General features: G+C 29.5%; 1 protein-coding gene across 1 annotated transcript in view; it reads right to left on the reverse strand.

Moving 5' to 3' along the window:
• The window catches only part of LOC119675188 (serine/threonine-protein kinase WNK3-like), a 13,740-nt gene extending 533 nt beyond the window's left edge, over positions 1-13,207 (reverse strand). Inside the window, exons 1-4 of the mRNA XM_038086377.1 lie at positions 13,163-13,207; positions 3,145-4,660; positions 1,691-1,863; positions 7-1,640 (exon numbers count right to left, since the gene is read on the reverse strand). Coding sequence (XP_037942305.1) covers positions 7-1,640; positions 1,691-1,863; positions 3,145-4,660; positions 13,163-13,164 — 3,325 coding nt within the window. The 5' untranslated portion in view covers positions 13,165-13,207. The remainder of the gene's footprint in view (positions 1-6; positions 1,641-1,690; positions 1,864-3,144; positions 4,661-13,162) is intronic.
• Between the last annotated feature and the right edge of the window lie 423 nt (positions 13,208-13,630).

Genomic DNA, 13,630 nt, shown 5'->3' on the forward strand with positions numbered 1-13,630 from the left:
GTGAACTTTGGCCATCATCCGTTGAAATATCCGAAACTTTATTCAAATCATTAGGATATATGGTACTTGTTTCTAAACACTGTGGTGCAGTCGTCTTATTAATATTTAATGTCATGGCAGACAATTTATCCTGTACAGTTTCTTGATGATATGCAACTTCAGGATTATGTTGGATAGATGCTTGAGCAATATGTGATAAAAAGCTATTATCCTGTAATACTTGCAATGAACTTTCATCGCCTTGTTGGTTTTTGTTGTCACCATTAACTGTTGATAAATTTTGTGAATTTGTAAGTTTATTTATGTATAATAGTGATTGATGATCATTGTTTGGCACCTGAAATGGGTGTTTATTAGCAGAGTCATAAAAATGAACTGATTTTTCCAAATTAATATCCATATTTTCCTTTAAATCTAATTGATGTTGATTATGTGTGTCATTTGAACATTTTTCAGGCTGTTGTAATTGAGTTTGAATGTTTGCATTACTTTGCAAAATATTTGGTAAAGTTTCAAAAGAATCCTGATTTAATATTTGATTATGTATCTGCTGTTTTTCATCGGGCAAATTTTGTTCACTATTTGAAATGATAATATCATTTTGAATTTCATTAAGAATAATTTCTGCACTAGTACTTTTATTAATATTTGTAACAGACTTTGTTTTAACATCACTTTCTTTAGATTCAGTTAACTCCATCTTTGAAACCCATTTCAAATCATCGTCATCTTCTTCTGAATCTGCTTCGTCTTCATCTTCTTCCGGTAAGAGCATTTCCCGTTGTTTCTGTAAGGCTAATTTTTCTAAACGTGATTTTTCGTTTTGAAGTTGTAATTGTGTTTGTCGTTGCAGTCTTTCCCTTATTAATGAAAATACTTGTACTTTTAAAAGACGAATCACTGATCTCGTGTCTTCTTCGTTAATAATATTTTCTTTAGTCATGTCATGACAAATTTGTTCACAATCATCCTTTTTTATATCATATTCAAATTGAATAGCTTCATTTTCTTTGTGTTTAGAAGAACGTTTTTTCGGATCAAGGAAACGAAGTCTAAATTCTATAATATTATTTACCGAGTTATTTAAAAAAGCTTCAGTAGCTGTTGGTTCAACACGAATTCCAATATCTTCTTCAAAAAATTCAGAATTAAGTAAATCTTTACAGCTAGGGCGATCTTCTTTCTTAAGCTCAATACATTTTTCGATAATTTCTCGTACTTTGGGATCTTCAACTTTTGCGAGAGCTGCGGGTTTTATTCCTGATATTACTTTTTTATAAATTTGTGCTGGTCCTTTGCACTCACTATAAGGATATTCCGATACTGCCATCTCTAACATGCACATCCCAAATGCGTAAACATCAACCGACTCATCATAATGTTCTTCATACATTTCAGGTGCCATAAATTCTGGAGTACCGATAACGGATTTTGCATGCGATCGATTTTTTAAAGTTGCAAGGCCTAAATCACCAATTTTAACACTTCCCGTTGTACCGGTAATGAATATATTATCACATTTTAGATCACGATGAATGATAGGCAGAGGTCGTGTATGTAAAAAATGTAAGCCTTTCAATATTTGACGACACCATGACTTTAACACTTTGGGATTTATTTTCTTAAAGCGCTTCAAATACCTATAAAAAAATAGTAAGAAAAATTTTAATAAAGAATACAGTTAACTTACGACTTTAAAGTTCCCGACAGCATTAACTCAGTTACCAAAACAATATTTTTTTTCCGAGAAATTGTGAACTCCCAATAAGTATAAAATCGCACTATATTTGGATGTTGCAATTTTTTAAGCATGTCTGCCTCTTCTCGAAAACGAGTTCGTTCACTTTTTTTTACTTGTTTATCCTGAAAATAAATTGTTACCAAAAATAAAATATTTTAATATTTTTTTTTTTTAATTTTAAAAATTTTAAAGATACGATTAAATGAGCTATAATTAACGATTCTGTCTTTCTATTGTGTCCTAAAATAAAGATGTTCAGACCACTTTAAGAAATTTTTACCAATAGATACTCCATAGGCTTGTCTATGAGAAAACTAAAAACGACATACCGAAGTTTTTGGTAATTTATGTGATTCAAACGTAATTGACAAAGTTTAAATTATATTTTAGAATGCAGACATGGATGTATTAATGAATGTACAATTTTGTTATGATCGTTTATTTAATTTTTTTTTTTCAGAATAAAAACGATAAATTTAAGTTATAATAATATAATAACCGATCTGTTTTTTTTCGACTAACCTAAATAGTTTGTAATTCTAACAGTTAACAGGAAATAATATCCGTTCGTATAAATTTTAACTGAAGGGTCTCTGATGAATTTTAAGTTTTTTTCATTTGAGACTGATTGCTTTTTATTATGTTTCATTAATTAATTAAAGGGAAAAGTTAGTCATCAAAATTTCAAAATTGATAATATTTACATTTTTTTAACTATTAAACTTGTTCTAATTAAAAAGCACGATAAATACTATTGCTACAAGCAATATTTTTTGTTTTATTTTTACTAAAATTTTTTGAAGTGTATCAAAAACGATTCGCTTATACAATTCGCCAGCAGATTATCAAAATAATTAGTGGTGCACTGCTATAACGATACGCTGGAAAAGTAAGAATATCAAATAAAATTGAAATCGAAATAATCCAACGTTTTGAGAACAAGATTCTGCGGAACATTTTAAAAGCGCCATTAGGAACAGCGATATATACCACGATTTAAAATTGTTCAGTCGCTTAAAAAATAAAAAAGAAAGCAACATATCATGTTCGTCTCATTAATTGGTCACGTATAATGACATAAAACTTATTTGTGTAAGTTAATTTTTAAAAAAATTTGTGATTAACGCGATTAATGCCTTTGAATTTCAGTAATAATTAAATTGACGTATTAGCTCATACAAAACATTAAAATGTAATTATTTAATTTTATTTGTACTTTAATTAAGCTATGCATATATATCAAATAAAAAATATTAACGTCCAAATTAACATAGATGTACATGTATAAATACTTATAATGGGTATATTCGTGTCATTTGTAATATTACATAAATTAATTAGTAGAATGTTTTTATATTACAAATATAAAACGGATTTTTTGTAATATTAAGGATTTGACTTACCAAAAGTTCACACCAAGCGACTGCTACTCCAGTTTCGGTATCTAGGCCACGATATACGGTCTTAAATGATCCTCTACCAACTTCCTTATCGTATTTAAAGAAACGACCACAAGGAGACATTGCTATAGGTTCGTCATCATCATCTTTTGATGAAGCAATTTTTATTGTACTTGTTACAGTACTACCTACTTGAATGGGAGTAGCTGTACCTTTACTTTCAGTACTCGAGTGTACGCCCGATTGATTTAAAGGTTTTTCTTCTGAATCGCTGTAAAATGATTTTGCATTTTCTTTCTCCACTGTACTTACTTCAGAAAATTTTTCATCTAATTTTTCTTCCACTTTAAATCCGATATGTTTAGAATTTAAACAGGAAGTAGATTTCTGATCAATGTTATTAAAGTTAATGTAATCATCGTTAGCTTTATTATGTATTACTTGCAATTTTACTTCAGTTGTACTTGTGCGTGTTGGGGTACAAAATTGTTTTTCTAAATGTTCAGCCTCTCTTGATAGCATTTCAATATTATCATCATAATCTCTAGGAAATTCTGTTTCAAATTCCATGTAATTAGAATTGATGTTCTTAATAGATTGTTCAACATTTTTGCGGATGAAACGCATATTTGGATTAAACTTTTCAACAGCTTTACATGTAGTGGCAGTAGGCATTTGCACTACTGAGGGTGATTTAAATATGACAGGTTCTGATAATACGTTCATGTTCTCCTGGTTCATGTTTTGCGTATATTGCTTAGACGACTTTTCTTTACTGTCTTCGAAAGAAACCGTTCCAACACGACGAGTTGTAGTAGGTGCCTGAGGTGAATCAATCACTTTTTTCATGGTTTCCATTTTTGATAAGACGTTATTTATTGTAAATTTAAAAACATTTCTTTCATGAAGCTTACTTTTAGGTACAATTTTATAGCGTATATTTAAATTATAATCTTCAATCTTCAAATAATTTACATTTTGTTTATTTAATTTTGTCTTTGTTTTCTTACTACTTGTTTTAGTTACTAATATGTTTTGACATCCGCTATTTTGTAGCTCATTTTTCCTTAGTTTTCTGTTAGAAAGTTCAATATATATATATGTTCTAATAAAGTGTTCAAAGTCAAAATAACAGTAACTAAAAAGGTCACATTCCATTAATATAGTATGGAAGTTGAACTCATTTTGTTTTCTTGAAATGTATTTGTTACTTGCGCCAGATTTTCTTTTAGTTCCATTTGAAAATTGTATTATAACTCTGTATAATATATTGGGTTTAATAATGCACACGTTTTCTTCTGATCCAAAACGAGTTAATTCCTTTTGCGTGTATTCAGTTTTAAACTTCTTTTTAGTTTGGTGTTTTAGATTATGGTAAAAGAATGATGTATTCGTTTGATCACCTATTTTTATTTTAAATAATTTATTCAGCTGAAATGTTTTTTTTTGTAAGCTTGTAACGTTTCCAAGGGAAAATTTAGAAAAGCAGTTATTGTTATGCTCATTGCATGCGGGGTGCCTGAAATAAAAAAAATAAACAATATCATTTTATGAATATTTTAGTACAAAAGACATATTACAATACAACAATCTTCACGAAAATTTTTAAATACAGGATCTCTGAAGACGATTGCAAAAAAATTCGCACCGATCTAGCTGTCAAACCAATAATGACAGAAAGCTTAAAATTTATTCATTTGACAGTTCGTGGTCTTGTTTATAAGCGTACGAGGGCATTTTGATTTTTGTGTTGTTGAAAAGAAGTTGTATGTGATGAAGTTCAAAAGTGATAATGTGATTGTTTTATATTTGTCTGCACAAACACAAGTGGTTATCGTTCGAGCCCTCCAACACCTAAATGTGAACAAATTATTTGTGTCTCGTACCATAGCTCAATACTGTGATACTGGTAGCATTACCCGAGGTTCAGAAAGTAAACAAAAAAAAAACCAGTAACAACATCAGAAATGATTCGTAAAGTGAAGAAGCGAATTAAGCGAAAACCACGCCATGTGTCACCATTCGTAATTGACAATTTCAGAGAGGTCGTCAACTAAAAATATACACTTAGGAAAGGACACTAAGAAGTAGGCGCTACCGATGTTGATGATGTGATGTGAAACTGAAAATTGAAAAAATGGTTCAATGCAGTTTATTAAAATCAGAACAGATTTTTCAAAAATATATGTTAATTTGGCTACTGGATGGCATCAAAGTTTAGAACATGCATAACAAATTCTTTTATGCTACTTTTTCTAATATATAATTTATATAATTTAACATACGGAACTTTAAACATAAATAAAAAAAACGGTTAAAAGCAACGCCCAGATTTTTTATACAAACTAATACAAGTATGTACCAGAAGTTTTAAAAAAAATTGACTGTGAATATTTGCGCAAATTGAAAATAAATCAATTTTTTTAATGGCAATATATTGCCAACAAAAACAATGGCAAAATTGCACGAATTACACTTCGAATTGCTTCCTCATCAACCTTATAGTCCAGATCTGGCCCCCAGCAACTACTGGCTATTCGCTGATCTCAAAAAAATGCCCGCCGGTAAGAAATTCATCTCAAATGAAGATGTAATTGCTGAAACTAAAGCCTATTTTGAGGTAAAAGACAAACCCTTCTACAAGCACGGCATCCAGAAGTTAGAGAAGCGTTGGAATGATTGTATTGCCCTGGAAGGAGATTATATTGATGAGTAAAATCGATTTTTGACAGAAAAAATTTCTTTTTCTTAATAAGTCACACGATTTATTGAGTGATGTGTTAAATGAACGTGTGTTTGAAAAACACATTAAGCGTTTGCCCGAAACATTTTTATCTTCTGATAGTGTTGCTAGGCCAGGATTCCAAAAAAACGAACAAAACGATCTAATGAAAATAATGAAGCCGAAAAGGCGAGTGTTGAACGGTCACTGCAAGCCTCTTCTTGTATATTACAAGACGGTGAATTGTTGGTTAACAACTATTATGAGTGATAAGGATTGAGGCATGTTACATGGATTAGTAAACAAACAAAATTGTCAGTTGTGCGCCATGGAAAACTCTTAATTTATTGAGAAAACTTTAAAGTTGTTTGCTGGTAAAAAGTGACAGTTAAGTGCAGAAGCTGTGCTTATATGACGATTAAAGACAAAAGTGGCAAAGCAAAAACCGTCAATCAAGCAGCACACTTGCACATCAAGATTATAATGCATATATCGGTTGAGCAGCTAACCAAAAACCGATGAAGTTAAATCTACATACTGATTGAATAGTCTGCGTAATCTTTGCCTACAATATGCATGATTCTGTAATGTATTAATTTGTTATCTGGTTGGAAGAATTAAAAATGTTACAAAAAATGTATTGGTTTTAAAAAATGCGCTTTTTAAAAAAATCAACGTGGTATTTTCAGGGTGCATGACAATATTATGCAGTGTGGGTGCATTCACTTGAAAATAGGTGCAATTAACGTAGCTTCTTCCTCTTTTCTATAAATTTTACTCTTTTTCTCTTAAATTCTTATAGTGTAAATAAAATTATATTTTTATAGATATTTTTATTTTATATCTATTATATCTATTGAAATTAAATTATAAACTGAAAAGTTATAATTACAATCTTGAACTGTTCAAACCTTAAACCTTAGGAACGTAAAAAATATAAATATCGTTCTCAAAGTCTTTCACTTAATGCTAACTGTACTTTTTGAAGAATTTCCTTAATAAGTATAATAAGTCTATATTTTTTTTAGAAATTTAAACTTCTTTAATTTGTCTACTTTTATATCATACAATGACTTACGTTCCATTAAAAAGAGTAAGTTTCGCTAACCTTACGTTGTGAACTACTCATCGCTTAAGTGGTTTCAAAAAAGTTGAATTAAAAAAAAAGCTACAATGTTCTGGACCATATGGCCAATTTTTTGGCATAAATTCAAAAAATTTTTTGAAACGGAACTATATTTTAATTAAATATTCTTAAGTAATATACTTTAAAGTATGTATTATTGTTGCTGGTAAAGCTACGCTTTCTTTATAGTCACAAAGAAGCGATATTTAAATTTTTAGAGAATATTCGAATAGCAAAGAAAGAAAAAAAGGACAAACACAACAATTTATTGATGAAGACCACTGATGAAGAGTACTTGGCAATACTCGAAACAGCGTTGTATGGTCAGCCAAATTTCAATAAAATTAAAATAAAATTTTTGTGTTTGTCCTTTCTTTCTTTCTTTGCTATTCGAAAATTCTCTAACAATATACTTTAGTAATAATGAATTGATAAATGTTTACTATATTACCCTTGAGTTTTAATCAATTTTCAAAGTCATAGATCATCTTTGTTGTTGTAGTAAAAAGCTCGCGAAACTTTTACTAAACCTTGTGAGTTTGCGAATTTATAACGTGCGATTAAACCGTAAAACGTAAATGTTAATCATGGAATCCAAGGTACGTTGATTGTAAATGTAATGGTATGTAATGCTTTGTTTAGTCCTAAAACAAAAAAAAAACTATCCAGCATGTCTATGCATTGTGGAGTGAAAATGTAATTATCTTAATTAATTTGATTTATTTTAGTGAAACGAAATATATAAAAAAAGCCTTCTTCATTGCAACCAGTATCTTTAACCCCAAATAAGGCTGTAACATTTTTATTCGAAAATTGTTTGAGCAAAAGCCAATACAACAACATTCAAGAACTAAGTAAAATATTATAAGCACGATATTTAATCACATGCACGACAGTAGAGAATACACAATATAACCGATGTTTTCCAAAGAACAATGGATTCCTCCGATCCTCTTATATATAGCCACATTATAAATAAAATACAGATCAAAACAAAAATAAAACTTTGCACAAGTTTTATAGCATAAAACACTTCATGCTTACCTTGCAGGATGAATCACCTTATTACGGATAAACATAAAATCATTTTTATCAGCGTTATCAATAACGCTTTAAATAAGCAATAGTTACACTCTATTCTAATTTTTTATCAAATGCAATTAAATAAAGGGAAAACATCTATCTGTCTCTTAAAATATTCTTTGGTTCGGAATAAAAACTGCATCTTACACCTACAAAGCACGCAAATAAAATTATAGTCATGTAATTCTACAGGAACAGTAAAGAAATTACGACATAAAAATTTCCTCATATTTGAGCAGAGGTTCAGATGAGTAAACTGAAACACAAGCAGATATATCGTATATGCAAATAAATTTTAAGTGATGAATATGACTTTACACGACAAATCAATAAATAAAGGTTAACCTCTCACTTAATATACAAGCAAATATATAAGAGAAAACTACTGAATAAGAAATTTTAAATTTTATTAGTAAAGTTTTAGTATAATTAAAATAATCTATATAATCATATGCATAGCTCATCGATACCTAAAAAACTTCTTCAAACATATCGTCACGACCTTAATTGTCTGCTGTAGTACGATTAGTAATCGAGGAAAGTCAATTGACGGAGATAGGGTTTAAACAGAACAGGGACTAAAAAAGAAGTTTGAAACTAAAGCCTTAAAAAATGATAGCACCACTCGCATATCTTTAAGGTAGTGAAAAAATTATATTAAGGACACGCTTCGTTTTGGAGTAATTAAAGTGATACTTCGTACCAATTATGATCACCCGAAACGCCAAAAATTATGTAGGTAATGATAAATGAAATTACAAAGTTCTGCCAATTGAAAAATTTGGTAATAAATATGTCAAAGTTATTGATACATAAAAATCACGTAAAAATATGTTTCCACTGCTTACTTAATATGTTACTAAAGTTACTTTAAGATTTTGTCGTTTCCATTGGCATAAGTTAGTTGCATGTGAAAGAGCTTTTATGTGTCAGACAGTTCTAAGAGAGCTTCGGTTTGTTTAAAATTCACTTAATAATATATTTCACAAAAAATTAAATATATAATTTATATATCAATTATATACATATCATTATATATATATGTAATTGATATATATTATAATAACAAAGATTACATGAAATATTTACTTCCTCAGTGTGTTTGTTTATAGCTTAGCTTATCTCTAGTTTGTTTATATTTTCCATATAAAACATGTGACAAATATTTCAAATTTTGATGATTTGCTTTGTGGAATATTTATTTTTAAGAGTTGCATTTGACATTTTTGGTGTAATTTTCCTTGCTTAATTTTTAAGTTAAAAAGCACGGAAGCTCTTTGTATGGTTAATGAAATTTACTGACGAGAATGCATATTATGCAGAGTGTCACATCAGTTTGTCAATTTCGTATTTTTTCTATTATTTTTGTCATTTTTTATTGTACCTGAATTTAAAAGGACATACATACCAGAGAACTGCAACGGTCATAATTTTAACATCCAGAGTGAACTCATAAAACACCAAATGTAAATGCATATAAATGTTTTTCTCACACACTATTTATATGCATTCATATTCGCCACAGAAATGATTCGTAAGTATGTTCATTAACGAATGTCGGTGCTAAAGATTCAGCTTCAGAAGAATACGTATAATTCATGAATCAAAGCATATACTCAGATGAGTACAAATATACTCATTGAAAATGAATGACTCGATCACTTGCGACGTTCGTAAAAATTTTGTGTGAGCGCTGTTGTGTTTAGTTTAATGTTTTTAATGTGTGTTGTTGTTGTTAGCATTATAAATGCACGTGTTTTGTTTGTGTTTTGAAATATTTCATGTGCATAATTTTAGATATTTTACTAGCAAATTATATGCACAGTAAACAAGAACAAGCAAATTTTTCCCGACTGTGATTTAATACTCATAAATGGCTCATTAATCATCACATGAGCAGAGTATAAATCTTTCTAAGTACTATCAGCTGTTTATATGAATCAAGTGCAGTCAAGTTAACGAAAAAGAGAGTCTGAATTGAAGTTCTCTGATACATACATACAACACAGCTTTGACAGTGCGGGGCACAGATAGTTTGGCTCTCATGACCGAATTTAATCTGACATTTATTTTTTTCTCTCACTCTGTTTTTTAATTTTCATTAAAAACAAAAACAATTTTGATTTTGACGTGCCCGTGACACTCTACATAACATGGGCCTAACACGATCAAAATTGATGCAAAAAGGTAAAAAGTGAAAGAAGAAAAGATAGTCAGAGAATATAACGGATGGATAATATATAACAGGTCTGTTACTTGTGTAAAGCACAAGTAAAGTGTAAACTGAGAGCATAACACAAATAAAATGCTAAATTACTCTTTTTGCACAGATTTTCATGGAACAGCTTTGTGTAAAATCTGGTGAGAACACCAGTGTCGCGCAAATAACCAATACAAAAATTTGAATTCAAATCAAAACAGCTGAGTCACACATCACACAAATTTTACTTGAAATAAAATGCACGAGTAAAGTCTGTGTAGCATTTTCAAATTTCGACAGAGATGCTACGCTCTCTCAGATGCTACGCTCTCTCAGATGCTACGCTCTCTCAGTGGCTTTCATTTAACCGAAAATTTGCTGGTGGAACGCACTTGTGTATACACAGTGTTATTCAAAGTTACTACGAGTAGCTCGTGTAACATTTTAACAGACCTAATATTAGCGTTGAAAATCATATACAAAAAAAAAAAAGCTGCTGAACTAGTGTTCAATAAATAGTACGTGAAAATAATTTTGGAAAATAAGACTGCATTACTAAGAATGCATTACTAGTTATATTTCAATTTATTGAGACAGCCGCAAGTTCAAAATTAAGCTATGATGTACAAATATAAAGAATTCATAGATAAGTAGAAGAAAAATCTTTAGAAACAGGTCTTACTTACTGGTGCCCTTCTCTCCTAAGTGGAGCATAGGGCCCAGAAACAGATCTACAAATTACTTAGTATTATATATAGTTGTAAACTACATAACCGATTAATGAACCTATCAAAAAATAGATAACCAAAAATGATTTCCACCAAATAGTTTTAATTAGTTTTCATTTTGTTAAAAAAATGGTTAAATTTAGCGACTGGACTAAAATGAACTTTTTATTGACAATTCATGGCAAATAAGAATGAGACAAAATAAATTACCGTGATTGAAAAAAAATCTTTAAGTTTGTCACAAATAGTTTTTTTTATAGACAAGTACAAGTAAACTTATCTATAAACTTGCTAAAGGAAGGGATTATTTTTATAAGAAATATAACATAAATACAATTACCACTCTATTTTAAACCCGTGGAGTAATACTAAGACCATGAGATATGCCATTACTATCGCTGAGGAATCTTCAAGGAATAGGCGAAATGTAATACATTGTAATACAGTCAAATCCAAGCAAAAGTAAAGTATGAATTAATTGTTCTGTACGAAGTCAGTTGACCCGCATTCGATTAATTCAATAAGTTCTTAAGTCAGCTAATATAAACATTGAGCAATTACATTGTATATCCTTGCGTACAAACTATTTTGTGATCAAATTGATCTTGCATTATTTATGTTTTTATGTTATTTTGCGTGTTGTACTCTGTTTTAACTAATTACTTCTTTTGCGTTCAGCTGTTTATATTTCTTACGTTGTGTACATCTACAACTAATTTAGCACGGTATCAAATGAATTTAATGAGAATTTTTACTTTCTCATCGACCAAATCGGTTACGGATGAATATATTTAAATATAGGTCAGTGTAATCAGAATAGTCATAATCCATAAATAAATCTACAACTCCCTATCAATACAAGATTTTCAAATATAAAATTATTTTATAACATTATATACGTAAATAGTATTATGCTAATACCTAAAATAAATTAAATATTATGGATTAAATTAATTTTCATATCCTATTGTGATAATAAAGTAATAATTTAGAGGTTGGCGGTATATGGGCAATAACCTAAATGCAATTTTTCAGTGATATTTCTGATAATAAAAATTTAAATATTTACAAATATTAACAAAAACATTATACAAGAAAAATTTTTAACTCTTACTTCTAATGATGTAATAATATGATAAATAGCAATTTGATTAGACTAAATCTAACGAATCAATAAAGAAACAGCAAATGTCTAAAATCGAAACCAAATCTAACTCAAACCCCTAGTGCGCTGCTTTATATGCATATGCAAAAGGCAAATTTTAGAAGCAATCATGGCATTATAATAAAGTCTGTCCTAGCTCATCACTGCGACAAGTACCTTTAATATTCCTATACGGTACCTTATACGGTAACTAACCGTAACGTAGAAAACATCCTACATGGGCTTTATAACATAAACACAAGAAAACAAATTATAAATTTGAATATATTTACAATGTACATGCGACAATGTACATCTACTACATAGGTGAAATGATTTAAAATTTTATGTATATATACATATATGTTATTGTAACTAAAGGGTACATTAGAGGGCCAACTGTTTTGGAGTTATTATTGGCTTGAATATTTGGTAGGATGTGATTTATGAGTATTTTTAATGTATAAAAACAAACATATATTTAGTTTTCACTTCTGTAGTGAAGTGCAATGTTATATTAAACTCTGTTTCACATTTGAATGTACACAAATTGTTCGTGTTGAAAAATGGATACATAATTTCTTTCTTACCTGTAGTCTTCCCGAGCACATCTTACCGGAAAACAGCTGCAGGAATCAATATTGTCCTTTGCCGTATTGAATTACAGAAATAAATTTATTTGCATGATCTTACGAAAAGTTTAATGTATTTATTAGAAAGTTAATCAATATACATTATATAACTTTCCAACACCGGGAACTGATATAGGAAAGCGAATCTGTCAGGTTTCTGAAGTAGTTTACGCATAGGAATATATAACAAATTATTTATTGCACCCACAGGACTATTTGACTTGAGCTTGGTATATTCAACATTAAAGAAACCGGAATCAATAAAAAATGTCAAACACATAATTATTTACATAAGCTTGTTTACGCACATATGCATTAATGAAAATACATTAAAAACAGCAATTTCACTACGTAATACTACAAATACCAAAATAATTTATACCTACATCGATAAATTTATACCACAGAACGTTGTCAAACATGAACGACATATTCTATGCACCTGTCATATCGTATTCTATGCAGCTAACAAGACCTTCAAAAAAATAGAAACACTTGACCAAAGAACAATTCACAAGAATGGTACCTAGCAAAGATAATAAAGAAAAGAAACTTCGATGAAATATTGAAAACCTGGACCTCTGTGTAATATCACAAAAAAGTTTCTCTTATTTATTCACCATACCAGAACTGTCATATATTATTTATGTCATATATTACTGTCATAAATTTGCTCTTATTTAAGCGAACATTATGGAGAGTAACATGTTACATCTCTCTATAAGCGCTTTTACACCAAAATTGAAATGACACCATTTCGATTTATTGTTATATTGATATAACAGTAAATGCAATCACATTATGATCTCTCGTTTGACGTTTTCATACAAGATTTTTAATTCTTAACCTAAAAA

The sequence above is a fragment of the Teleopsis dalmanni genome, chromosome 2 (genome assembly GCF_002237135.1).
Source record: "Teleopsis dalmanni isolate 2A chromosome 2, ASM223713v2, whole genome shotgun sequence".
Classification (NCBI taxonomy): Eukaryota; Metazoa; Arthropoda; class Insecta; order Diptera; family Diopsidae; genus Teleopsis; species Teleopsis dalmanni.